This window comes from Cheilinus undulatus, linkage group 5, assembly GCF_018320785.1.
Source record: "Cheilinus undulatus linkage group 5, ASM1832078v1, whole genome shotgun sequence".
NCBI lineage: Eukaryota > Metazoa > Chordata > Actinopteri > Labriformes > Labridae > Cheilinus > Cheilinus undulatus.
Window position 1 is genome coordinate 35,343,859 of NC_054869.1, and position 24,090 is coordinate 35,367,948.

Genomic DNA, 24,090 nt, shown 5'->3' on the forward strand with positions numbered 1-24,090 from the left:
GTAACTCGCACTACACAACCCATACGGAGAAACTCTTTGTGAATTGCATAGGGAGATATTTTTTTAGGTTACATCTAACAGACTTTTACCTTTTCTTTGTGTTTTAAAGTTGGCAAAACTGATTGGGCACTTTAAGTTGGTCAAAATATGTCCAATTTGTGAATATCTCAGCTTCTCTGTAGACATAATAGAAAGGTACAAAGCAAATAATCACTAGCACAACATACAGTATAACCAGCCATACGTGACAATTGCTGACAGTACAACCTACAATACAGCAAAGCCAGGTACATTCTGTCATATTCACAATAGACATGGAGCACATTTAGAGTCAATAGCACATCTGAAATATGGATTTTCCTCAACAGCAAATGAAATAATATCAGCTCAACAATACTATAACTCTGAAGCTTTCATTTCCAGTGACATGTATCAGCTGATTTCAGTAGATTAAAGCTGTGCTTCAGTGAATCATATCAAAAAAAGTAGCTTTAACCTATCAAGGTCCTTTGATTGTATTAGGCTTCATACCATTTCTCTGCTCATTACCTTCTCCAGCAATACCATTAGTTAAATAATACGAGAACACCTTAACAAGTGTGGTTACTGAGCTTTCATTCCTTTTCCAAGTGTGTGAAGCAGTGTACAAAATGTGCCTCATTACACTTAAATGCTTCCAGCTTGCTGAATGTAACATATCCTGTCTCTACTGCATGGCTTTCACAACTAAATCCTAGTTTTGTTGTTTTATTTGATGTCACTTTGTTGAAAAAGTCAGATATCTGTGGGCTCTGATGTCTTTTGTATACTCATGCTGCAACAAGGCCTCAGCTTTTCATTTTAGAACAGCTGAGAAGTTTTTAAATGCTCAATGATGATTGATAGTATCTTTCTGCAGCTTATGTTTTTGCTGAATATTTAATAAAACAATACTGAAAGTTTTATTTGGTCTCGTGTTTACAGCTGTCGGGGCATACTCAGATAAAACTAGCTCTGTATGAGGTTTCAAGGGTGTTTTGTATGAGAACATTATTTTTATATTCACACAGAATTTGTCAGACCAGAGCATCATGGCTAAAGATAGTTTAGCAATGCTTTCTTCTCAAAGGGCCATGGCACATACAACTAATATAGAAAAAGTGCAGAAAATATATTAAAGTTAAGTAAGAACCATTTATGCTCGAGGTTGAAACATAAGGAAGTTTAACTTATATAGCAATAATATAACAAACTAATATCGCAATAACCTAAATAAAAATATGTAACACGTACATTTTAATTAAAATTACTAAAGCTACCCCAAAGGTTTTGAAACCTTGTCCAATTCAAACCAAAGTTCTACTGCCCTCTGCTGAACACCTGGAAATGTGTTAAATGCAACAAGATGCTCTTTCCTTGTGCTGCTTTCTCTTTTGCACACAGCATATGTAAGTAAATGAAAGATGAAAGTAAAAGATGGCAGTCTTCTAGTTTGTTAAAAGGGAAAAACAAGGTCTACAATATAATTTACTCCGAAATCTTTTATATGCCAACTGAATTGATAACTTACAAAAAAACATACTAAATGAATTATTGTTTCCTCAAGGGTAAAAAGCCTTAAAACCATGGAAAAACATAAATATCAAAGCTATTCAAAACCTTAGAATTTATCCTCCTTTAAAACTAACATACTTAAAGCGAAATACCTTTATTTTATTTTAACTACGACTGGTAGATATCTCTTTAAAACTCCTGCGCATGTTGCAGTTATTACGGTAACCAAGAAGGGAATCCCCACATGTGATTGGCTGAACGGTCAATCTTCTACAGCGCGTGAGAGCGCCCTGTCCTCTGCTCACCAGTACTTTACTGCATCTGTGGCTGCCGTGAAGGGACAAACCAAGAGGTCAGGCGGCACTTTTTTAATATAAACCTTGAAGAAAAATGCTTAATAGGCATTGAACTGTCAAACGGAACGAACAGTGAGGGTATAATATTCAAGAGCAGGTAAGAAGAGACGTTAATCTCTTTGAAATTGAAAGTCTGTGTCATTTAAGAACTTCTCGTGTCTGTGCCAGCAGTAAGCGAGTGAAGGGGGGACTGAATGAATGACAGCATGTAACTCATCAGGCTAAAAACTGCCGCCTTGGAGTCTTGTATCAGCTAAATGTACATTTGAAAACACTTGCTCTACGTTGAGTTTTTTTGTCGTTGACATTTTCGCTGAAACAGGTGCTCCAGTACCGGTAGAGCTCTGCCTGTTGTAGTTGTAGCTAGCCAGTGTTAGCTTGTAGCAGCAGGTAGCTGCGTTATGTTTATGGTTGTGTGTCAGAATGCTAGGCTAACTAATTAGCTTACCACTACAGCCAGTTGCAGTGATAAGATTTTAACCTATTTTGCCATGTGTATATAGTGGCGGTATATAGATTCCTCCTGTCTTCTCCTATATAGAAACTGAAGATGGAGGCAGAAATGCTGAGGGGTAAATGTCATTTTATAAGGAAATGTGGCTTAAAGACATTGGTTTTACTGCTCTTTCCTTCTCTTGTCATTTCTACATTTAAAGCATTGTATTCAAATGGCAACAAGTCCTGTAACATTTCTCCACCAAATGCCTTCTCCAGAAAACCCTACATTCCGCCTTGATATTTCTAATAGTTTGTTACAGTTGCTGATAAAGAAAAAAGATGGTCCAGTTTGTTTTCTCAGAGATAAGGAGAATAAAACACCTGTCACAACAGCCACACCTAGACGTTCACACTATGTATGACATGTGCCTGTGCTTACATTTAAGGCAACATTAAAATCAGGGATGCATCAGTTTGACAGAAGTATTGGCTGATATCGCCCCCTTTTAACCAATATGGGTCATCGGGAAAAATATGTGCCATTGACAGATATTGGTTACTAATATTTATCTGCTGGCATCTGGTTTTAAGTTGCTGGATTAAATGAGATTTTTTACAGAGCAGAAGAAATTACCAGCTAAAAACTGATCTGATTTCACAGCAAAATGTAAGAGAAAATGTTGGCGTACTTAAAATCTTACACCAAAAGAAGTCATGAAAACAGCATCAGCATCAACTAAAGTATGTCATGGCGCTAATATTGATAATCAGTGCAACTCAAATTATAATATTAATCTCTGTTTATTTGTTTATTTAATCTGGATCCCCATTAGCTGTACTGTGGAGCACAGCTAGTCTCCCAGGGGTCCAGTACTTGACTTTGTTTTACCTTTGTACTAGTGCACTCTGATCCCTGGAAAATTCATCTCAAACACCATGAGAAGTAGAAGCATGAAAGCATGTGTGTGCATCATCATGGGTGTGGTTTGTTTGAGTTGGAGTGATTGAGTCCATGTTATACTAACAGAGGATACATGGTGCAGCCTTCATAAAAGAGCACTGGTGCTCTGCTTTCCAGAGTGAAACCTTTTGTTATTGCATTATTTCCTCTCAGTCAGTGTAATCACTGTTTAAACAAATAGTACTTCCAGACCTGGTAATACAAGATTTAAGTGTACAACTAGACTATTCTGTGTTTCAAGTATGCCTGCTTTTTTAGACCTAAAACCTTACTATGTAAAAACAACTTATGTCAAGGGACTTTTCCAGTTTCATTTTGTGTAGAGGTATAATTTGCACAGCAGTTGCCATTAAACCTCAAGTGTATCCAGTGAGTTTCAGTGCATATTATTTAGAGTCCAACCTTTGTAAATTACTGCATTTGTGCAGAGAAGTTAAGTGCATTCTAAGAATAAGCAGGAAGCTATCATTTTGTTGAGAAATTCACCCAAAACAATCATTTCTAGGGGATGTGTTTACTGCTTAGGGTTTTTACGTCTGTTATAGTCCTGCCTAGTTTCTTTTAGTTGAAAATGCCCACATTGTAGTTCCAACACTGCTAACATGCTTGCATGTTGAGATTTCTATGCTGGGATTACTTTGCTACTTGGCTGACTTAAAAATTAAACAAGATGCATACATGACATAGTGAAACATAACAGTTTAAAATCTCAACTATGCCATTTGATATCCTCATCAGGCTTTTTATGTTCTTGAAAGAGGTGAGAAGCAATTGAAGAAGTAGAAGACTAGACTACAGTTGTGCAACATGATGACAGGAAGTCAGAGAGGCTGCATCAAAGCCGTGTCCCCTCTAAGTATCAGAGCATTAAAATGTCTGCTCATTATTTGTGCTGCTCACACAGCCTGTCACTTTGGCCCTGGATTAAAGGCTGCTTTCTAGGCAGTGTTTCCTGGATGGTTATGTCGTAAATCAAGACTTTGCCAGCTGGCTATGCTTGTAATTTCTCTCATCAGATATTATGTATGAAGATAAGGGCTGGTGTTCTTCTTCTTGGCCTGTTTTTTTAACAAGTAAGAGCTAATGGGAAAAATCACATCCTGAATAAACACAGCAACTGTTTTAAGGTAAGACTTAGCCTGATCTGAAGGCATGTTATTGAAAGGGTATATTTTGGTTTGTGGGTCATTATTACTATGAAACCACAGGCAGACAAGCAAGAATGGTTAGGGTAGGAATGGAGAAGGACAGGAAAGTGTTGACAGCAAAGATTAGTGCTAGTTTATCCCATAAAATGGCTTTATGTTTGTTCTTTTGCCACCTGAGCTCTGTTGCATGTTCTAGGCTATGCAATCATTCAGGAGTTGGATCCTTTACTAAGCTGTTTTCTGTGTAATAAGCACAGATGTTTCTGTTATACCGTCAAATAGGCTTTGCTTTTAATATCTATGTAGCAACAGACTACATTTCAATTCAGTTTCCTTATTTTATCTTGTATTTTTGAAGGAGTACTACTTTTAGAAGCCTCGTGTAGTAACTAAACAGGAAACTAAAATAGATTCTGCGTGCAATAATGCTCACGTTTCAGCCTGTTAAACACAAAACTTGCTTACAAGTCAGCTTGCATTTCCTCTTGGCCAGGTCTTAACATCAGGAAAGGTCATAATGAATTTGGTATTGATTAAAAAAAAAGAGAAAAATATGAAAGAGGTGATTTAAATTAAGAAATAATTACTAAATATAGTAGTTTGTTTGAGAAATTATGTTAGCTGCTTCATCTTTGTTTCACCATGATGTTTCAGCAATGTTCTATTAACTTGATAAGCTCCTAAAACTACTTCTGAGGCAATTTTAAGTTCTTTCTGCACATTGACTCTGCAAGTTTGGTGTAAATGTAGCGTAAGTTATACTTTGCAGATTACTTTTTGCTAGAATGATTATCACAAGAAGGGACGGTGCTACTTTTAATTTTATTTAGCTCACAATGGAATCAGAGTGGATTTAACTGGCCTCTTTTCTGTAATTGCCACAACACAGCATAACACAATATAGCAGTGAATCACAGGTCACATGCATGACATAGCTCTTACAATGAAGATACTATTCCTGGCTGCCAACAGCAGCTGAAAGTAGGGTAGGGGCCCTTGTGAAAGTGAGTGTGCAGGATGGGTCGTCAATGTTGCATCAATTCAGGAAACTCAGTCTTAGAATTAGGATTTTTGCACATCTGTGAGATTCTTTCATTCTCTTTACTGGAGAGCAGTCGTTGTCTGACTCTCAGACTGTGACTTCCCATCTTTTTTTATCCGTAGGCTGATGTCACCATGATGTAGCTGGCTCTTTGTCTTCATGTGGTGCTTATTGCAAAAAGGATTAGGACCATCTTTCAAAGCTTTTTTTTTTTTTTTTTTTTTTTAAACTCTCAGATTGCACACTAAATCACTTCTCTCCAGCTCTAGATTAATGAGAAACCCCTGCTGTCGACATCTGTGATCCTTGAATGTGTAACAATCCTTTAACATCATGTGATTGAATGTGTGTCAGAAGACTGTCATACCAAAGTGCATAAAGGGTCTGCTGTTGTCATGATTTAGTAGGTTGGCATTGCTTTGAAATAATACCAAGTACGGTATCCAAAATGTTTTACAAGCATGACTCCAAGCACTTAGGCTTGGTCTCTGCACCTATACTGGTATCATACTGGTAAACTGATATCAGTGCATCCCTAATTTCTAATTTACAAAATGGAGGCATACTCGGGTACACTGTCCAAATAACAAAATTGCATTGTTAATGTTTTGGTGCCAGTGTTGCCAGCGTATTTTTGCAATTGAAACAGCATGCAGGAAATTTCTATGCAGCCTGCAGTTTTTAAAGATTTATTATTTGGGTCTTCTATGCCTTTTTTTTGAGAGATAGGACAGTGAATAGAGTTGGAAACTGGGCAAAGAGAGTAGGGAATGGCATGCAAAAAAGGAGCCACAGGTGGGACTATTACCATACACTGTTTAACATGTCCGCTACATGGAATATATTTCACATCTATCAATGCATCAGGTCAAAGTGTGGTTTTGGAAATGGCAGAACCTTTTAAGAAAATCTTAGAGGGTGATTGAACAGAAGTTTTGTCTGCCATTGTCATTTATTTTGGTCAAGTTAGAGCGGCAAAACATTCTATGGAGTGAGCAGGAGTAAAGTACATAACTGGAGCCAGCTGGTGAGATGTAGCAACAGTGACGCTACTTTCTTCACTGGTTGCCATTGTATACTAGCTTACAGTGAACTGAACCCCACCTGTAGGTACAGCCTCGTTCTCCTCAAATGAAGCATTGCAAGATGGATGTGTCTGATGACAGACATGGAATCTTGCCAACCCATTGGCTTTGCAAGCTTAGCTTACGTTGAAGACAGCAGTGTTTGTACATGAGGTGTGTGGACATAACCACAAAGCCACCCCTTGCCTGCAAATTTTGATGCATTCATTTTTTCTCCAGTGCATCTTTATCATGAATCAGAAGCTTTAGTTCTTTTTTGTTACTGCCAATTATTAAAATAATGTCAATTAATTTAAATAAAGTATGCAGTATCTGAAAGTATGAGAGTGTTGAACATTTGGACAACCTTTTCACCAGCCTTTCCTTGCTAGAGCAAAGTTTTGCAAATTGAACGATTTCCTCAAAAGCAAGAAGATGATGATGTTTTTCTTGTCTTCTGTTGCAGCTTTCCATCCGTCCAACCAGTGAGCGTCCACCATGTTGTCCCGGTTGAGAGCAACCTGGTCCTTGAGACCCTGCATCTCTGTTTGCAGATGGGCACACACGAAAGAGAAAGGAAAGCCCCTCATGCTCAACCCTCGCACCAACAAAGTAAGTGGATTACAGACGTTGTGTGTATGTGTTAGCATTTTAAATGGCTCAGTGGTTTACCAGATGGTAGCATTATTAACATGTGTTTCAGCATGTCAGCTTATTTGTGCTGGAGCCATGCCAGTTATATCAGATTATAAAGTGGGCCAATTGGCGTTAGCATTTTGTGCATCTGGGTGAAATATGTAATGCATGTCTGAAATTCTCTGATTTTCTCTAGTTTGTATGAAGTTTTACACAGTATAATTCTCTATGGATTTTGCTGTTACAAATAGCTATTTTTCTTTATAATCATTCCTTAAAATTTGACCTATATCCCCAGAGTAATTTGGTTACCCTTAGAGTCAAATATGAGACTTGTAACTTGTTTTTATTCCCTGATATTCAGTCGTGCAACAGCATTTAGACATTACAGTCACAGACAGATTGTTACCTCATACAATACTGCAACATGTAAAAGTGAAGGGCTGCATCAGTTAGTTCTAAGGTTGGACAACTGATCAGTACCACTAAGAACTCATCTATCAGGGTTTTCCTGGAGCTGGTTGGTGGGAATGTTAGTTTTATTTGCAGTTTCTCTAACAACACTTGGTATAAATCAAGTCCCTAATGTGATGAATTTCAAGTAAAACAAGGGAATGTTTTTATTAAACAACAAATAAGTAAAACAAATAAAGCTGCCTCTTAACTCAGGAAATAATAATTAAGATAAATCGTATCATGGTATATCTTTTAAAGTTCAGTTGAGGATTGCCTTTCGTGCAGCTTCAGAGAATCAGTTTTTTTATGAGTTGCTGAATTGTTTGGATTGGTTCCAGTCTGTTAGGATTCTGTCCGCACCCAGGATCAGGTATTTTGTTGTTTAACATCGATGTTAAGTCACAGGCAAATATTTTGATAAGGTTTATTTGCTTTTTTATTAAGTTTGGGCTTACCTATCCATGCTCTGTACTTTCATCATCCCTCTCTGTCTCAGGTCAATCTGCTCTTTATTCCTTCTCACTTGCCCTTGCCCCACTTGCTGTCATGACGTTGAATGCCTTGTGTTGAGCACTTTGAACTCTCACGTTTAAAAGGTGCTTTACACGTCAGTATGTATTACCCCGACATGCACGTGTACCACACCCAAACAGTGCTGACACTTACAGCAAAAAGGCAGAGACTTCAAGTGACAGAAAAGGATTAAATAACAAAACCAACCATATTTTTCATATTGTGCAGGTTTTGCTACATACCAGAATCAGACTTCATGGTTGGTATGAAGAGGGCATTGTTCACTCTACAGATTGTGGAGCTGTAAAATTTGTTAAAAAACACTATCTACCAGAGGTTTGTCAAGGCTTTCAGATACTCTCAAAAGTCCCAACCCTGGCAGTGTGTATTCAGGCTGTGATTCATCATTTGGGTGTTTCTTGTTTGGTTTCTGTAGCTACTGCAAGTCACAATTGACATTTGAAACACGAAGCTTTGGCTTCTTGAAGTGACCTGATCTAACTTTGTGCCGTTTGTACTAAACTTAGCTTAGACTGCATATGTTGTGCTAAACATAGATATTGTAACCTACAGTGAATGTAAACAGGTCACAGGCCAGCTGGCGGATGAAAACACTGTATGTGAAGCAGCTACATTGCCTTGCTCTCCTAGTCTGACTCCTCTTTGTGTTAAATGTTCTGGCCTTATTTAGACACTCATTCCAGGATTGAAACCCACTGAGGCTGAAAGCTTTTAATCCTCTTCTCAGGTGGGCAGTGTTGCCCTCTCATTGTTTTGCTTATGCTGACATGTCAGTTTAACTGTAGCATAGGATCTTAAACTTTAAATCAGTTCACAAAGCAAGCAGAAGACTGCAGCATTCTGCCTCCTCATCGTGGCTTACATAAGCATCATCATAATCATGATTCTCATGACCGATCATCAACAGTCAAGCTCATAATATTGCAGGCATGCATTGCTTATTATATTACACTGCCAGAAAGATTAAATTAAGTAGTGGAAATAAATATGATCTGATAAAAACATGATGCTCTTGGCTCTGGGATTGCACTTTCGCCTTCTCCAACAGTCTCTGTTAAATTACATTAAAGTGTTGAACAAATTCACATAATACAGAGCCAGTTTTTAAAGATTGAATTAATTAGCAGTATGGGTAATAATTTTAGCCCATTAAAAGTTAAATAGACATTTTTAATAATCAACCTAAAAGAAACAGTAACCAACAACGTTCTGTACAGCTTAACTGTACAATCTCAAAATAATAGTTTCAGATGATAATTCATTGTATAAAATCTAAACATTGTATATAAAAGTCATAGGAAACAGACATGTACTTCCAATTTCTCAAAGAAGATTTTAAGTGATATATGAATAAATATACACAAATGGTTATATATTACATGAGCATTTCAGGATGTACATTTCTTAGCCTTTTTTGCTTTAAATTATTTTATCAGACCACTTTGTTTCATGCAATAAAAAATACTTAAAACAACTTTTATAAAAGCTTAAAAACAGAATTTCTCAGCAAAAGAGAAACAAAAGTAGTAAGTATATGTTTCATTACTCAGAGAGGAACTGAGCTATGGAGCAGAAGTGAAACGCTCCATCAGCATGACTCAGCACTAAACCAGTGGAGCCCCCACTACACTTCACTCTCACAGAATAATCAGACCCTCTTCCAGCCCCAGACATTATGGCCTCCATATGTTACGCCCATATTTCATTCAGAGATTAGCTTGTTGTAGCCCAACATACACACACACATACATTTCAGAAACTTGAAATCACTTTGTTCTCCTCCTCTAGTTTGTACATTGGGGTGTTTCTTCCTCAACTTCTCTTCATTGGCTTCGTAAAGGCTACACCCCTCTCATACCTTTTCCCCCCACTTCTTCAGCTTTCATATGGTCTCCCCCTTTCTTTCACTCTGCTAATTCTTTTCTGCTGTTTGGAGTCAAAAGGTCAAGTCTAAAGAGTCAACGGTGCTGTTGTGTGCACTCGAGGTAAAGACTGCATCACAGCATTTGTGCACTATCTGCAGCAGAGCTCATACACCTTGTTTCACTCATTTTTTGTTTACATGAGATATATGAATTATGATTAAAGCATGAAATTTGTATCTTGAAAGCACAGAGATATGCAGCAAAAGAGACTTTGTTAAGTTGGGTGGCAGTGGCTTGTTGTTGTCTCTCAACCAGGTTAGGGGTTTGATTACCCCACTGCTATCAGCAGGTTTTGCTGTCAGTGTATGAATGTGGTGTAAAGAGGTAACCACGATAGATAATTTAAAAGTCCATATTCACTTATTATTCCCTGTTAAGATTTGAAATCTCATGAACATTTTATGTTGAGTCTATAAAATGTGTACATTAAAGTTGATTTATCCCATTCAACAAAAAACGGAGACTTCAGGAACATTTTTGACATTTGTATTGGGTCTGCAAGGTATGGGATGTGCCATAAAATTTCCCAGTGTAGCAGCTTTGCATCAGTATTTCACAAACTTTTTTTGATGACCCACTTGTACAAGGTACCTGCCATTGCCACCCAGCAGCTTTGTTTTTGGTAACTTATTGCTTATCAAGTCTGCTTTCTGCTCTGTCCTCGGCTGGTTGGTTGAGCTGTGTGCTAGTTTGGATAATGTTGATTCTGGGCTCAATCTGACGCTTTCCATTTAGCAAGCCTGGAAGAAGCCACTTCCCCGCCGTCACGTAGGCCTTCTCCAGATGCTTGACCCCTTTGGCCTTCAGTGGCTGTCTGGTCTTGAACAATGTGTTTCTTTTTTATTAGCCAAGCATTAACTGATTTGACAACCCCCCAAAAATCTCCTGCAACCCAACTGTGAATCCTGACCCAGACTTTTGGAACCAATACTTTACATGATGCAGTATTTTGAGGTGCAATGTTAACAAAACAAATTGTGCATATTGGCCTTGACCCACAGTAGCTCAGTTTTATCCATCAATCCATCCATCCATGTTGAATGGATGGTGACCTTGATTTGAACTCTTAGGAAGCCCACTGGTTTTTTATAGTAACAAACTATATGAAACTCAACATGCACAAACATCCAACTTCCGTTATCACAAGTAGACACAAGTTGGATATCTGTCATCTTTTTTTATCTCCTTGCTTACCCCTTTCTTTTTGTTTGTGCTCTACAGGGCATGGCCTTCTCTCTACAGGAGCGACAGATTTTAGGGATCCATGGCCTCTTACCTCCTAAAGTTGAAACCCAGGACACTCAGGCCATGCGCTTCCAGAATAACCTTAAGAAGATGACAGATCCTTTAGAGAAGTAAGGGCATATTCTTTCTTAAAATTGTGTGAAGTAAATAAAGGATGATCTTTTGGTTGCCATTAATGAAGCCTTGTATTCTATACAACGTTTTTAGCATCATTTTATCCCTCTGTAATGCTTAAGTTTCCTTTTCTTTACTTTCATTTTTCCAAACAGGTATATCTATTTGATGGGCATCCAGGAAAGAAATGAGAGGCTTTTCTACAGAGTGTTGATGGGAGATATTGAGGAATTAATGCCAATAGTGTACACTCCTACTGTAGGCCTAGCCTGCACACAGTATGGGCACATCTTCAGAAGACCCAAGTAAGAAAGAAGTAAAACTGTTAAGTCAACATCCTGATCAGGAAGTAGAAAATCAACAAGGACTTCTTTACTAACAGTCTAAACCCCTTCAACTTGGATCCTACTATTTCTGTAGCACTCTCAGAAATTAGTATTTAAAACAAAGTTTGAGTTAATTTCAAGAAATTGTATGTGTTCGCTGTTTCTGCTTTTAAGGAGAAATTTGTCTTATTTTGAGTGTCAAAGTATTCATTTGTCATCTTTATTTCTCTCATCAGGGGCTTGTTCATCTCAATTCGGGACAGAGGACACATTAGGTCCATCCTGGACAACTGGCCTGAGACTGATGTTGCAGTAAGTACCTGAAAAAATTCATCAAAGTATGGAAAATTATCAAATATCTTATGATAGCTTACAGCATGAAAAGAAACTTGTAGTTACAAATATGGTTGGCAGAATACAAGAATTTAGACCTTAATATGATACTAGCAAAACTCAAACAATATTGATACCACAGCAACAAAATTATGGTATAAATTATTAGGGGTGTAAATCACCAGTTTCGTTCCGATAGGATATTGATATTTTGGACAACAGTATGATATTTTCCGATATCATAAAATCTGCAATGATATGATTTCGATTTGATTCAATATAGGGGCCTACGATCAATATCAGGTGATTTTATGCAAAAATTTCACACAGTTACAGAAAAAACTCTTTCTGCAATTAAATTATTGACAGGTCTCTGTCTTTAAAAAAAAAATATCTTAAACTTACTGACACATGTGGACTTAAACAGACATTTCTGTTCTATATCAGCCCTTCATACTTTACACAGGGGCCTATTAATGTGGCAGATAGTTCATTTTTGTAGTTTATTCACCTTATGAGATTTAAATAAGGTAAAATATGTGGCATATGATGTTATATAACGATTCTTTATCCTTTTTTATATATTGCAACCTTGATTTTAATAAATGAAAAGATTAGACAGAATACTAGAGCAAAGTTTTATTATAAAAGATGCTCCTGTGATGTCAGGCTTCATAACCAGAACGAGGGGTTGGGGGTATACAGAGAACAACTGTCCTGCTTGAACCGCTTTAAGTTTGGACATCTTATATTTTCATTATAAATCTTATGTGAGATGGCAATGTAAAATAAGTGTATCAAAGGCGACATGCAGCAGCGGACTTTTCCCTCTCTGTATATCTGCAATCTGCTGCAGACAGCACTCGCTACCTCAGCCATAACGAGTGGTGATTTTATCCATGAACGATCTAATGGTAACCTGACACACCAGATGGATTGTTTCACACATCCATCTGGGAAAGCTTCAATAGGAAACATTTGAGAAAAGGCAGAGGCTTTGAAAAAAACTCTGAGTGTGATTGGGTAAACGTTCTGTCTGTCACATCTCCTGGCCAATCGGAGAAACAAAACACGTGACGCGCGCGTGCAGCTACTGAGAATAACACAAAACATGACGACTATAGACATGTAAGTGCTCGACTTTTGTCGTTTTTGAAAAGAAAACAACTCACTGCTGTTCTTTGTTCTTCTTTTAACAAAGAAATGTTGTCAAGTTCTGATGAAACTAGCGCTTTAGCAGCATCCACGCTAATCTCTTCCTCCATAACTACACCAGCTCTTGCTGCTGCTTGTTTACATCACGACACTGCTGCGCCTGAAAGTACTGCCCCTTGTCGCTGATTGGTCCTGTCACTTTCTAACCGGGCCCAAATGGTTCAGATGGGAGCTTTGCAAGATGGATTCGCCAGTGAAAAACAAGGAAACAGGCGTATCCATCTGCTTTGCAAGGTTAATCTCATGCAGCTGTTATATACAGATAAAGACGTAGAGGTAGATGTAGTCAGCAAACTAAGGGGAGAGATCCACCCTGCAGTAGCGTCTGTCTAAAATATGTCCACACAGTCGAGAGAGGAGAGGATATCCTCTTTCCCTCAGCCGCAAAACTTTAAGCCACTGCTGCTACTAAGTTAGCTTGCAGCTAGCTTGTTGAGGACGCTGCCTGGGGCGGAAACTGTCAACAAGCGTTCAGGGGGAATTTCAAAATAAAAGCGTAGCTTGAAGCATCGATTTAGATTGATGTTTTGACTTTCCATCGATCTGATTGGATCATCAATCAACCAATTGATATATCGATGTACATCGATGAATCGTTACACCTCTATAAATTATTAGACCTAGCTATCCAGTACCAGGATATTCTTGTTTTTAATTCCTGCAATTTTTACTGCAACTCAGGCACATTGTTTAAATTGCACAAATACATTATAAACTTTTTGGTAATAATGTGTTTGTATTATTTAGTGTGTGTACTCTCTTCTGCTCTCATTTTGTTAGAAAGTATTTATAATCTAATGGTAAAAGTACTAAAAGAACTCAAAAATGTCTGTATTTGGCACCCTATGATTACAATGCCTTTTTGCAGCTTTTGATGAAACGTATGAGTGAAGACCTTTTTCACCTTTCCTGGTTCTACTTAGCGTTAAAAAAACTGAAAATGTAACATTTTTTAAAAAATTAATATTGAAAAAATATTGATGTATTAAAAACTATGACAGCTATAGTTTTAAATGGCACAGTTATTTTTGAAAAGTCTGTTAACATTTATTCATTACTGTGCACATTTTCTACATCTGTCTGCAAAGTTCTTGTTAAGTGTTCTGCATAGTTGAATGGGATTAATATATTGTCTAATCTGCTGACTAACATTCTTCTCTCCCTCCCTTTCTCTTCCCCTGTCTCTCTCTTTCTGCAGGCAGTCGTGGTGACTGATGGAGAGCGTATTTTAGGATTAGGAGACCTGGGTGTTTATGGAATGGGAATCCCTGTAGGAAAGCTCTGTCTCTACACCGCCTGTGCTGGCATCCGACCTGAGAAATGTCTGCCTGTGGTGATAGATGTTGGCACAGACAACGAGGTACAACAGCGATGTCTGTTTTCATTTTTTCCTGTTTGTGTATGTGAAAATCTAATCATCCTCGACATGTTTGTCCTTGTCCTTTAATCAGACTCTCCTCAAGGACCCGCTGTACATGGGCCTGTACCAGAAGCGGGATCGCTCACAAGCCTATGACGATCTGATTGATGAGTTCATGGAGGCTGTGGTGGACAAATACGGACAGGACACACTGATCCAGTTTGAGGACTTTGGGAACCACAATGCCTTCCGCTTCCTCAGGAAATACAGGGAGAAGTACTGCACCTTCAATGATGATATCCAAGGTTTGAGTATAACTCTTGGCATAGCACTGAACAGTTGTTCTTTTGTTATGATGCCAGTTTACCGAATCAGTTTAATTCATTTGCAAAAATGGTGCTGCTCAAGAGAAACATACAAAAGGTTTTGGATTTGTCGGCCCATCTCTAAAAGTGAGTTGCCTGTTCCTAAAATTGTTACAACTTTGGAGAATCTTTTTAAGAGCTTTTTTAGTTTTTAGGAGGAATTTCTTTTAGTTGGTTTCAAGCGCCTGAAAGTAATCCATTTCAGTGCACCTATGGTGACATTTCAGTCATGTAACTACAAGGTGACACAATATTGAGCAAGGAATTTTTCAAAAACATACCTGTGATGTATTTAAGGAACAGCTGACAGTGCTCCACAAATATAAGCATGTTAAGCAGAAAGGTAAGAATGCAGATAAGCTAAATTAACATTTTAAATCAGTAACATTTGAGTCACCCACATTTGGCATGTTAATAAATTCAAGTGAAATCAGGAAAAGCTCTTCAATAGACATGAGCTTTAAGAAGAAATCTAAAAATTATCAGTGCGTCTGCTGCTCTGATTTCCTTGGACAGATTTTTGGTCTGTCACCTGTATTTGTCAGCCGAGTCTCAGGAGGCTCTCATCCTACCAACGGTCAGATATGTAGTAAGCAGAGAGGCCATTGAATAACCTTAAGATCAGCAGTGAGATCTTTAAATTGATTGTTAAATTGAAAGAGAGCTGGTGCCATGAGGCTAAAGCAGGCATAGTGTGGTCATTTTCATCTGTTATCTGACTGGCAGATTATTTGTGTAGTCTGGTGTTGATTATTGGATTTTTTGTTGCAGATGAAGAAGCTGAAGCAATGATCAAGGCGTGCTCAAACAAAAAGCACATAATTTCATTAACTTGCTTCAAATACCATCAATGCTTCTTTAACACTGCAACAAACTGATTTATCTGTTTCCTTTGGCAGGGGCCATTGAAAAAGATGGAAATAAATGTAGATTTGTTTGTTGTGTATGTATAGAGGAGAATCTCTGTGAACTGATGTTCCTCTGGATATTTGCAGGCACTGCATCTGTTGCCCTTGCTGGTTTGTTGGCAGCTCAGAAAGCTGTTGGTAAACCCATCACTGAACACAGAGTGCTTTTCCTGGGAGCTGGAGAGGTAAGACACTTTCATCCATTAAATCAGTTTGAGATCTTTGAGTCTTTTTTTTTTTTTTTTTTTTTTTACCCCATCGGCATTAAATCAAAAGAAAACAGGCCTTTGTCTAAGAGCTATGCTGCCACCTGCTGACTAAAAGAGCTAATTTGAGTTTTACAAAACAAAAATCATTTGAATTTTGAACGTGATCAGGCGACTGTCTCCACAGGCTGCTCTTGGTATTGCCAGTCTTATTGTAATGGCGATGATGGAGACGGGAATGACCCAAGCTGAGGCCAGAAAGAAGATCTGGATGTACGATAAATACGGCTTAATCGTTAAGGTCAGTGTGTGTATTTGTGTGTGTCACAGACATTAAAAGCTAGAAATTACATTATACTTCAGTCTGGACTCTCTGGACAGGAAACCAGACAGTCTGTATAATGAGTGAAAAGTGGTTTAAATAAAGTTTATTGATTCACTAAGCCATCAATGTAATGTCTGTGACTGCAGGGCAGAGCACAAGAAATAGACACAAACCAGGAGGCGTTTGCCCACGACAGTCCAGGAGATGTACAGAGCTTCCTAGATGCTGTCAACAACATCAGACCCACAGCTATAATAGGTAGGGTTTATCTGGTTTCTACATGTAACATCACGTCAACATCAAAGTTTTTTTTTACAATGATTTATTTTTTTGTTTGAACCTTAATCAAAAAGCAGGCCCTTGTTTGCTGTATATTTACTGTTGTGCTGAATGTATTAAATTCTGTTAAAATGTTAAAGTGGCAAAGTTAGAGCAGCTATTTCTTTCTCCATAACTCATACTTGAATGTTGCATCAATAAATGCTTAAAAATTAGTTGTTAATTTGCTCATCTGGGCTTATGTTAGTTTAGTTTTTACTGTTGATTTGTGCTTTGACAGTAGATCACAAACAAAAGGTAACTGCCAGATATCTGGTTTTCCAGGTGTTGCAGGAGCTGGACGTCTGTTCACTCATGAGGTCATCAAGGCCATGGGAACCCTGAACGAGCGACCAATCATCTTTGCCCTGAGTAATCCAACCACTAAAGCAGAGTGCACGGCAGAGGACGCTTACACACTCACTGATGTATGTTTTATTGGTTTGCTACCTGTAGAAAGACTGGCTCCCTTCCTGCATGAATCAAAAACAGAAAATCAAACAAACTCAGCCCTGGCTGCAAATTCTTCTGGTGCATAATGTGGCCAATGTAGAGGTCTAGAAAACAAGGCTACCTGGTTGATCCTGCCAGTTTGCTTGTCTCAAAGATTAAGCCATGTAAGTCTTTGTACACAGGGCCAGTGCAGTGAAATGGCAAATGGCTCATTAAATCAGTGATTATGGATTAGAGTCAGTCAGATCATTTTAACCCCCCCCCTTTTATTAATTAGTGTGATGAAAATGTCCTTGACGTAACGTGCCAAAAACAAAGGAGCTTATTGTTGATATTAGGAAAAACTCTGTTAAAGAAAAAGCCAGCTCTATTCATGGTAAAGATGTGATTGTTGACTCAGACAAGTACTTAGGAATGGTGTTCGATTCCCAGCTCAAGTTTGATGTGAAAACTGCGAGTATTTTTAAAGGCTGGCTCAGACTGTACCTTTGGGAACTAATGTGTACATTTTATTCTATTTTTATTATCACATGCATGCCTTAAGTTCTATCTGAAGGAGAGTTGTATTGTCCTCCTCTTGATACATCCATAATTATTATCCTTAATCCAATCATAATTGTTTGTTTTCTTCTTTGACGAGCAAAAGGACTCTCTGTTGTAGAGTGACTGACACTCTTTTACCCTGTAACACCACTTCAGAAACCGATGGGTAACATCAGTTCGACTATAACCGTGTTTTATACAGACTGTGGTTGTTGCTGTAGTGTTGTATAGCTCATCCTGTTGTGTCCTTTATTTTTCCTCATCACTCTCTCTCTCTCTCTCCCATAGGGTAGATGTCTTTTTGCCAGTGGTAGTCCATTCGGCCCAGTGACTCTGAGCGATGGCCGCGTCTTCACTCCTGGACAAGGGAACAATGCTTACATCTTCCCCGGTAAGCAATATAATCAGATCAAATATTAATGAAATAAATATGTGAGGACGAATTAAGAACAGATTCCTTGGATCTGTAAAATGGTTTCACGAACATTTAACAGAAAAGCAGTTTCTGCTCATGACTGATGAAAACCCACCAGACAATTATAAGAATGCGAAAATTTGCCGCAGTATTTTCAAATCAAATTCTGTTGGATGTGTTGCAGGTGTGGCCTTGGCTGTGATCCTGAGCGGAGTGAGACACATCAGTGACACAGTCTTCTTAGAGGCTGCAAAGGTCTGATGTCTTTACTCAATAGCAGCACATTTTCTGAAATTTATCTCTACCTCGCCCTCACTCCATCCTGCACTTTCTTGCTGTTGTGTTTGCTGTGTGTGGTCATATAAACCTCTTTAACCCTCTGATGTCTCCTGTTCCCTCTCTTTCTAGAGTCTGCCTTAACAACTAATAGATGAGGAGCTTTTAAAAGGCTGATCCTGCTTTGCACTTCTTCCATATGTGTTCTTTCTTCTTTCTCTGGCCTTCATTTGACTTAATTACATTGATTAACAGAATTATTCACATCATGGTTTCTTTGTTCAGTATTTACATTTTTTGCATGGATTAGATGCAGTTATTTTTATTTTGGTATTTAGATTAGTAGTTTTGGTCAAACACCTTATTTTCTAATATCTTGCTGCTCATTTTTTCCTTTTCAAAAACACATATTTATGATTTTACAGTAGCACAAATATCAAACAGGAGAGAAAAATGCTGTTGGTAAATCCTATATATATCTGTTTTGGACCTTCATATTTCATTATAAGCCTCTAACATGTATATTTTTTATTCTCCCCAGACCCTCTCAGAGCACCTGACTGAAAAAGATCTGGAAGAAGGCCGACTCTATCCTCCTCTGTCCAATATCAGAGAGGTTTCTGTCCAGATGGCTGTCAAGGCAAGTGTCCTGAAATTTCAATATTCCAATTAAAGTAAACGCTCCAACTTCAAATGAATGTATAAATCTTTTGGTCAGAGTTGGACCAGGATTCCTGCAGATCCTTAATAAAAATCAAAAAGTCGTATTTTTACTTTCGAAAGGTTTTAAATGTTAAGTTCTTCATCTTATCTAGTCACTCCAATTACCTTAGTATGTTTTTTTAATTTAAGATGTGTTTGTGTGCCTTTTTTCATAGGGGAGGGCAGTGGATAGAGTCAGAAACAGGGATGAGAGAGTAGAGAGAGAATACATTAGAAACAAAGAAGATTATAGAGTAAAGCAAGCACACCCAAAACTTTTTTCTTACCCAAAACTTTCTCCTGACTGCCCTTCTGGTTGCATTCAGTAATGGATCTAATAACATGTAGCAAATGCTGTTCTCCATTACCAGTTGTTGCTCACAGTGGCAGTAGAGGCGCAGAAGGCATGAACACAATCATGTAATCAGCCATTATTGTTGTTGTTAGCTGGGCTCGCGCATGCAGGGTAAGTGGGCTATGACAGATCGTTTGACAAAATGGTTGCCATATACAGATATAGATTTGTTCACTCTGGGACCCAGTTACAGAAGGTAGTGTTGTTGGACTTTGGGTTTTGGGCTTGACCTTGGAGCCTTCCACATGCCTTTTGGCAAACTCTAGTGGAGATTTGATATGAGTTTTCTTCAACAGTGGCTTTCTCTTTACCAAAAAGCTTTGAGTGCTGAAGAACCCAGGCAACAATTGTTGTATGCCAAGTCTCATGCCAGGCTTGGGCAGAGAATCTAAGCATTAACAGGATCCTGTTAAAAGAGATTTTTGTATCTCAATGGGAATACTCCTAGTTAAGTACCAGTTAAATAAAATAAATAAATATGACATTTGGCATCTTTCCCACATGTTATTCCCCACTCTCTCTCCCCAGTTTCCATCTCTTTCCCCTGTTTCATCTTACTAAAAACACATACACTGTGTTAGCTGTGCCAGTTTTATCTTCAAGCTTACAACCCTTTCAAAAGTTCTCAGGTTTTGTTTTTGATGATTCAGCATCGCCTACCTTCAAGATTTGATCACTGTCATCTCAGTAGGTCAATGATAATAATTCTCTCTGTTGCTACAGGTGGTGGAGTATGTCTATGCTAAAGGCATGGCCTTCCGTTACCCTGAGCCTCTGGACAAGAACAGCTTTGTCCGTGCAACTGTGTGGAACACCGACTATGACTCCTTCCTGCCCGACACCTATGACTGGCCTGGTGTCAACTTCAGCCCCAAAAACTAAATAGAAGTGTAACAGATCCTCACTGTGCTCCATTTCAAGATGCCACTCCCCCATTGTTTTCCACCTTACTCCCTATCACAGGTCTTTTAAGATGATTTCTGTTGTCCCAGTGCAAGCATCCTCCGAGGAAGTCAAAGCTTCCTGTTTTCTTATTGATGCATTAGCACTAAATCAGTCTTAATAGATCTGTGAAAGTGTAAATTAGTGGATTTGAAGGAGAATGTTTGAATGGAGATGGCTATTTTCACTCCATATCCATCGCTCTGATCACTCCTGCAGCACATATAAACTTGAACAGCAACTGGAGGGCCCCCTAATGGTAGCAAAAAGGCAGTGTGAAAATCTGGTTTCATTGTTGAAACCTTGCAGTACATTATTATCATCTGTACTGTTTTTGAATGAAGATAAACAAAATTAATATCAGAAACAGTAAAAACATAATTGACCAGTAGAAGTTCTAAGCAGTGGTTTTATTCTTAAAATATAAACCAGCATTTTGATCACTTGGTACTGTAGATAAAGCTCAGATTAAACTAAAAACTGAACAGGATACTGTTAAATACCACTGCTTAGGGTTAAAATGGTCTTATGAAGACAGGTAAATGAAAGACATGGGGTGTTTTTTATTATTATACCACAGAATCTGTTACCGTTTTTTTATGAAAAGCCATGTTATGCTCTTTTTCACCTACGTAAAAATAAAGTCACCCCAGTGGTAATGCAATGATGGCTGAGAACAGTTAGGTTATACACTCCTGGAATATACCGCTAACTCCTGCTGTTAGCTTTTTTCCCTTAAAAATGTAAAGACATTGCTTTTTTCACATTACGACGCCCTCTGGTTGCTTTACTGATAACTCCAAAAGCTGGTTTAAGACTAACTTATAGATATTAAAACTTTGCTTCAATCTGTTTATGTTAGTTATCAGTAACAGTTTATTAGAGCAGAGGGTGAAAGAACTTGGCCATTTAGTTCAAACGGTGAGGGAAATGCAAGAAACATGTTAGTCAGGAGAGAAATGGTAAGTTTTTGTGAATGAAGGACCTTGAGAAATTATTTGAATTTATGAAGGGAAATTATATTTATATTTAAGAATGTTTGGGCAAACACTTTTCACTCCAGAGTGCTTTTAAACTTCGTGTTTATTTTCCTGAATTTATTCTATTTTATGGGATGTTTTGACAGTGTTGTATATTAACTTGAAACCATGTCATCAGCACTCCTTAAATGAGCCCTCTGCCCAAGTATGACATGTAAATGAAGAGTAAACTATACCCTTGAATATCTACAGCAAATATGTGCAGCTTTAAATGATTTGATAAACAGTATTTTCTATTGTAAATCTGTTTTGTTTAATGTACATTTTCTTTTGTGGAAAGTGAGACTGTCTGCTGAAAGAATATTTATAAAGTTAAGTGCATCCATGATTGTGTGTATATGTGTATGTGTGCTGGCCAGTGTTCCTCTACTGTAGTTATCTACTCTGTGTTGAACAGTTATAGTAGAGGAACAGTCCCATAACTCAAACACAAGAGTGTAGAAAAGCTTTGCTACACCTGCTTTGCAAATACTTGGAAATGGAAATTTAGGCAAGGCAGGTTTGTTTGTAAGGTTCCCTTTAGAAGTCCACTGCTGCGCATAACACAAACATGGCCTCTAGAGCAAGAAGTGAATAAATAAAATACTAGTAGATACATGAAAAGCGCACTTTAAGTCAGGACACAAACTGTTTTAGCAGTAAGAAACTTGTATTGAGAGGTAATGACAAAAGCCTTGGTGGATTGGACAAAAAGCGTCCGAAATCTTTAAGGGAACCCTGCATGTAAAGATTATTAACATTTATGTATTTTACTTGTGTGGTGTTTAAAGACACATCATGGACTTCTGTATTTTGGAGGACACTTTTAAAATAGACTCACATGGGCGCCAGTTTAGCTTGGTTGGTAGAGCAGGGGCTGATGTAAAAATGCTCCAGTCCTTGACACGCTGGTCGCAAGATTTAACTCCAGTCCTGGCCCTGTTTGACGCATGTCCTCCCCCACTCTCTAATCCCACATTTCATGTCTTTCTTAGGCTATTCTATTAGCTAAAGGCAAAATGCTCAAAAATGAATCTTAAAGATTTGCATGCAAGCTGCCATTGTTTTGCAATGCACTTGTTTTACAGTAACTTATTCCTTGTTTGCTTTACTAAAACTCTAAAGTTTACATTAAAGTGATGCTACAGATGACACTCCACAAGAAAAAAAAACGTAGAGATATAAGGCATCAAGACATTTATTTGTTTTTGAAAAATTCTACAAAATGTAGAAATCTATCCTGTTTCTTTATTGGCATACATGTACAAGACATAAATGTTTGTCCAGCAAAGAAATATGTCTCAGAATGCAGGGTTTCCTTTAAAGATTTGCCTTTTGATAGCCCTTTTTACACATGCAACCCTGACATCTGATAACTTAGGGGTTATGTATCCAGAAAATTTCCTGACTTGCACACAGCAAGAAGTTGTCCTGCAGTGTTCCGGTCAGGCAGTGGAGGATGGGGTTTGGGGCAAGTCTAGGAGACTAATGGGGAAAATTCAGGGGGATATCTGGTAAAAAGTTCTGCCCTATTTGTACAGAACCAGTGCATATAGGGCATAAAAACATCCCTCAGAACAATTGATCAAGTATACAGTATGTTGTGATGTGATTTTGCAGATGGCCACATTGGTAAAAGTAAGATGAGGGTCTTTTGTGATTATTTAAAATGTGTTGTAAAAGCTGGTACATACAGGACATCCACAGTCCATGAAAGTAGCCAATAACGCCCTTTCATGAAACACATCAGCAGCATGACACGCTAGTTTTAATGCCAGGCCACTGTGTTAATTTGTAACTTAAGGATATTCTAGCCACATTGAAGTGCCTGCTCAGTGTTCACTTTCTATTCATACCCACCTCATGATGCAGACCTCACAGCAGCACTGTCTTTGTACTAAATGATGTTACTGTTTTATTCAGTGTGCAGCTGTGTAGACCATGTAGCTTAAAGTTGTGAACACACTGTGTGTTGTTTAATGCCGGGTTAATTTCGCACATTTTTAATTCTTTATTTAAAAGAAAAAAATTTATCCACAGTCAAATTTGGCTACTGTACCTGTCTGGTTATTATTGTTGTTTACTGTAACCATCCCGTATGTGGTTTACTTTGAGTCTTGTCTCCATAAATAACATGTTATGCAGCTTCTTTTAAGTGTGCATTTATGTAGTTTTGTGTCCAGTCTTGGTGTATGTTATATATTTTTGTAGCATCTTAATATTGCCTTAGCATTTGTACTCAAAAACAACATGTGCTGCTTCTTAATTACTCTATGCTAATGAAGTGAAGAATAAAAACTGTTTTATACCGGCTACACTGGCTGAAAAAGTCATGTTTTTTTTCATAAGCTGTCCTCCTCTATGATTTCATAAGACTTTTTTTTGCTAAATTATGTTAAGATTCATGGACTTAATTTAATATTGTTAACAAAAGTCTTAACTTTTCTGAGGGAAGTCTGTAGTGACCGTCGTTAACAAAACAAACATGGACCAGGGGTTTTGGATGTTGCCATTATATACATAAACGTATATCATAGCCACAACTTAAAATAAAGCAATAGTTAAATCTGATAATAT

General features: G+C 37.9%; 1 protein-coding gene across 2 annotated transcripts; it reads left to right on the forward strand.

The window, feature by feature from the left end:
* Positions 1 to 1,770: 1,770 nt before the first annotated feature.
* On the forward strand, positions 1,771 to 23,819 carry me2 (malic enzyme 2, NAD(+)-dependent, mitochondrial). 2 transcript variants are annotated; one of them, XM_041788077.1, is made up of 15 exons: positions 1,771 to 1,885; positions 7,009 to 7,154; positions 11,315 to 11,448; positions 11,608 to 11,757; positions 12,015 to 12,090; positions 14,525 to 14,686; positions 14,778 to 14,991; positions 16,047 to 16,144; positions 16,353 to 16,466; positions 16,637 to 16,748; positions 17,094 to 17,236; positions 18,093 to 18,195; positions 18,404 to 18,474; positions 19,037 to 19,135; positions 20,276 to 23,819. In XM_041788077.1, the coding sequence occupies exons 2-15, from the start codon at positions 7,041 to 7,043 to the stop codon at positions 20,432 to 20,434; spliced, it is 1,749 nt and encodes a 582-aa protein (XP_041644011.1). In that variant the 5' UTR covers positions 1,771 to 1,885; positions 7,009 to 7,040; the 3' UTR covers positions 20,435 to 23,819. The 2 variants fall into 2 exon arrangements, with proteins under 2 accessions (XP_041644011.1, XP_041644010.1); XM_041788076.1 differs by having other exon boundaries at positions 1,847 to 1,986.
* The last annotated feature ends 271 nt before the right edge of the window (positions 23,820 to 24,090 follow it).

What these genes read in the sequence shown, in the direction of transcription:
- me2 (XM_041788077.1), top strand. Translation starts at nt 7,041, where the DNA reads ATGTTGTCCCGGTTGAGAGCAACCTGGTCCTTGAGACCCTGCATCTCT. An exon ending in AATACGGCTTAATCGTTAAG is followed by an intron (nt 16,467 to 16,636) that starts GTCAGTGTGTGT and finishes CTGTGACTGCAG; the next exon opens with GGCAGAGCACAAGAAATAGA. An exon ending in CTGTCCAGATGGCTGTCAAG is followed by an intron (nt 19,136 to 20,275) that starts GCAAGTGTCCTG and finishes CTGTTGCTACAG; the next exon opens with GTGGTGGAGTATGTCTATGC.